The sequence below is a fragment of the Vigna radiata genome, unplaced genomic scaffold, assembly GCF_000741045.1.
Source record: "Vigna radiata var. radiata cultivar VC1973A unplaced genomic scaffold, Vradiata_ver6 scaffold_386, whole genome shotgun sequence".
Lineage (NCBI taxonomy): Eukaryota > Viridiplantae > Streptophyta > Magnoliopsida > Fabales > Fabaceae > Vigna > Vigna radiata.
Window position 1 is genome coordinate 159,121 of NW_014542415.1, and position 1,302 is coordinate 160,422.

At 37.3% G+C, this 1,302-nt stretch overlaps 1 protein-coding gene across 1 annotated transcript; it reads right to left on the minus strand.

The window, feature by feature from the left end:
* Positions 1-255: 255 nt before the first annotated feature.
* LOC106780039 lies at positions 256-953 on the minus strand. The gene is made up of 2 exons (XM_014668273.1): positions 519-953; positions 256-387 (listed from the first exon to the last, which is right to left on the minus strand). The coding sequence occupies exons 1-2, from the start codon at positions 951-953 to the stop codon at positions 256-258; spliced, it is 567 nt and encodes a 188-aa protein (XP_014523759.1).
* Positions 954-1,302: the final 349 nt, after the last annotated feature.

Genomic DNA, 1,302 nt, shown 5'->3' on the forward strand with positions numbered 1-1,302 from the left:
AATAATCAACTGGGTTGCCTCCCAGGTAGTGCATGTTTAACATCACGAGCCTGACCCAACCTGTCTAGCACTCATCAGTAAGTGCTTCCCAACACCCTTCAGTAGGTGTAATTAACTGTATCCTTTAGTAGATACATAAAACTTAGCATCCCTCAGTAGATGCTACCCAAAAATTGTTTAAATATCCAAAAATTACATGTCCAATATAATAAAATAAAGAATGTTCTATAACAATTGGAATTCATTCAGATTACATCATGTCTTCTCATTCCGGTTGGGATCTTCATCAACCCAACTCATCAGCTGTTTCCTATCCACTCTTCTGATTGCTTTGGAGTATAGTCTTCTAATCTTCACTGTTCCTCCTTCTTCAAGCTTGTTCACAATCTACTTCCTATTTTTAAATTTTACTTTTGAACCACGTAGGAGTGGCGTGTCCTCTGAGTGGGTTGTTCCTCCTTTATCTACCTCTTCCTCTTCAGGTACCTGCAAAATATTACAACTGTCAGTATTAGTACCTGTGCCTTCTTCCTCTGCAAAATATTCCTTATTCTTATTTTGTCAGAGCCATTATACAATAACACATGTTCTTGATCTCTTAACATCATTTTTCCATCCTGGATACGCATCACCATTTTAGAAGTACTCATAAAAGGTCTTCCCAAAATTAGTGGAATTCTTCCCTCATTCTCCATATCCACAACTGTAAAGTCCACCAAGAACTCCAGCTGCTTAATACGAACAATTGCATCTTCCACCCTACCAACTGGCTTTTTAACAGAACCATCTGCAACTATCAGAGAAACATTACCTGGTTTCAATACTAGTCCTTTAATTTTCTTTAGATAACTCAAAGGCATCAAATTAATGCTAAATCCAAAATCTATCATTGCCCTTCCTATATTCACATCATTAATGATGCATGGCACAGTCCAACACCTTAGATCCTTCATTTTTGGTGGATGTTGTTTCTTTCTAGGTTGAATAGTGATGGGTGTCGCACCTCATGCAAATTTAATGTGTATAAAGAATGCAGTATAGTACTAGGAAGTGACTCCTAGGTCGTCTCTCAAGGACCAAATGTGGTTCGAGAATTAGGTCAAATACGTAGTGGGGGAGTTGTTGAAAAGTTTGTGAATGCGGATAAACAAAATCAAAACACGAATGCAAACAACAATGTAAACACAGATGCAAACAGAAAGGTAAACAGAAATGTAAAAACGGAATGTGAAAACGGTTGGTCATTAACTCAATCACTATGCTTCCAATCATAGATTAACGACAAGTACACACTACTTTAAT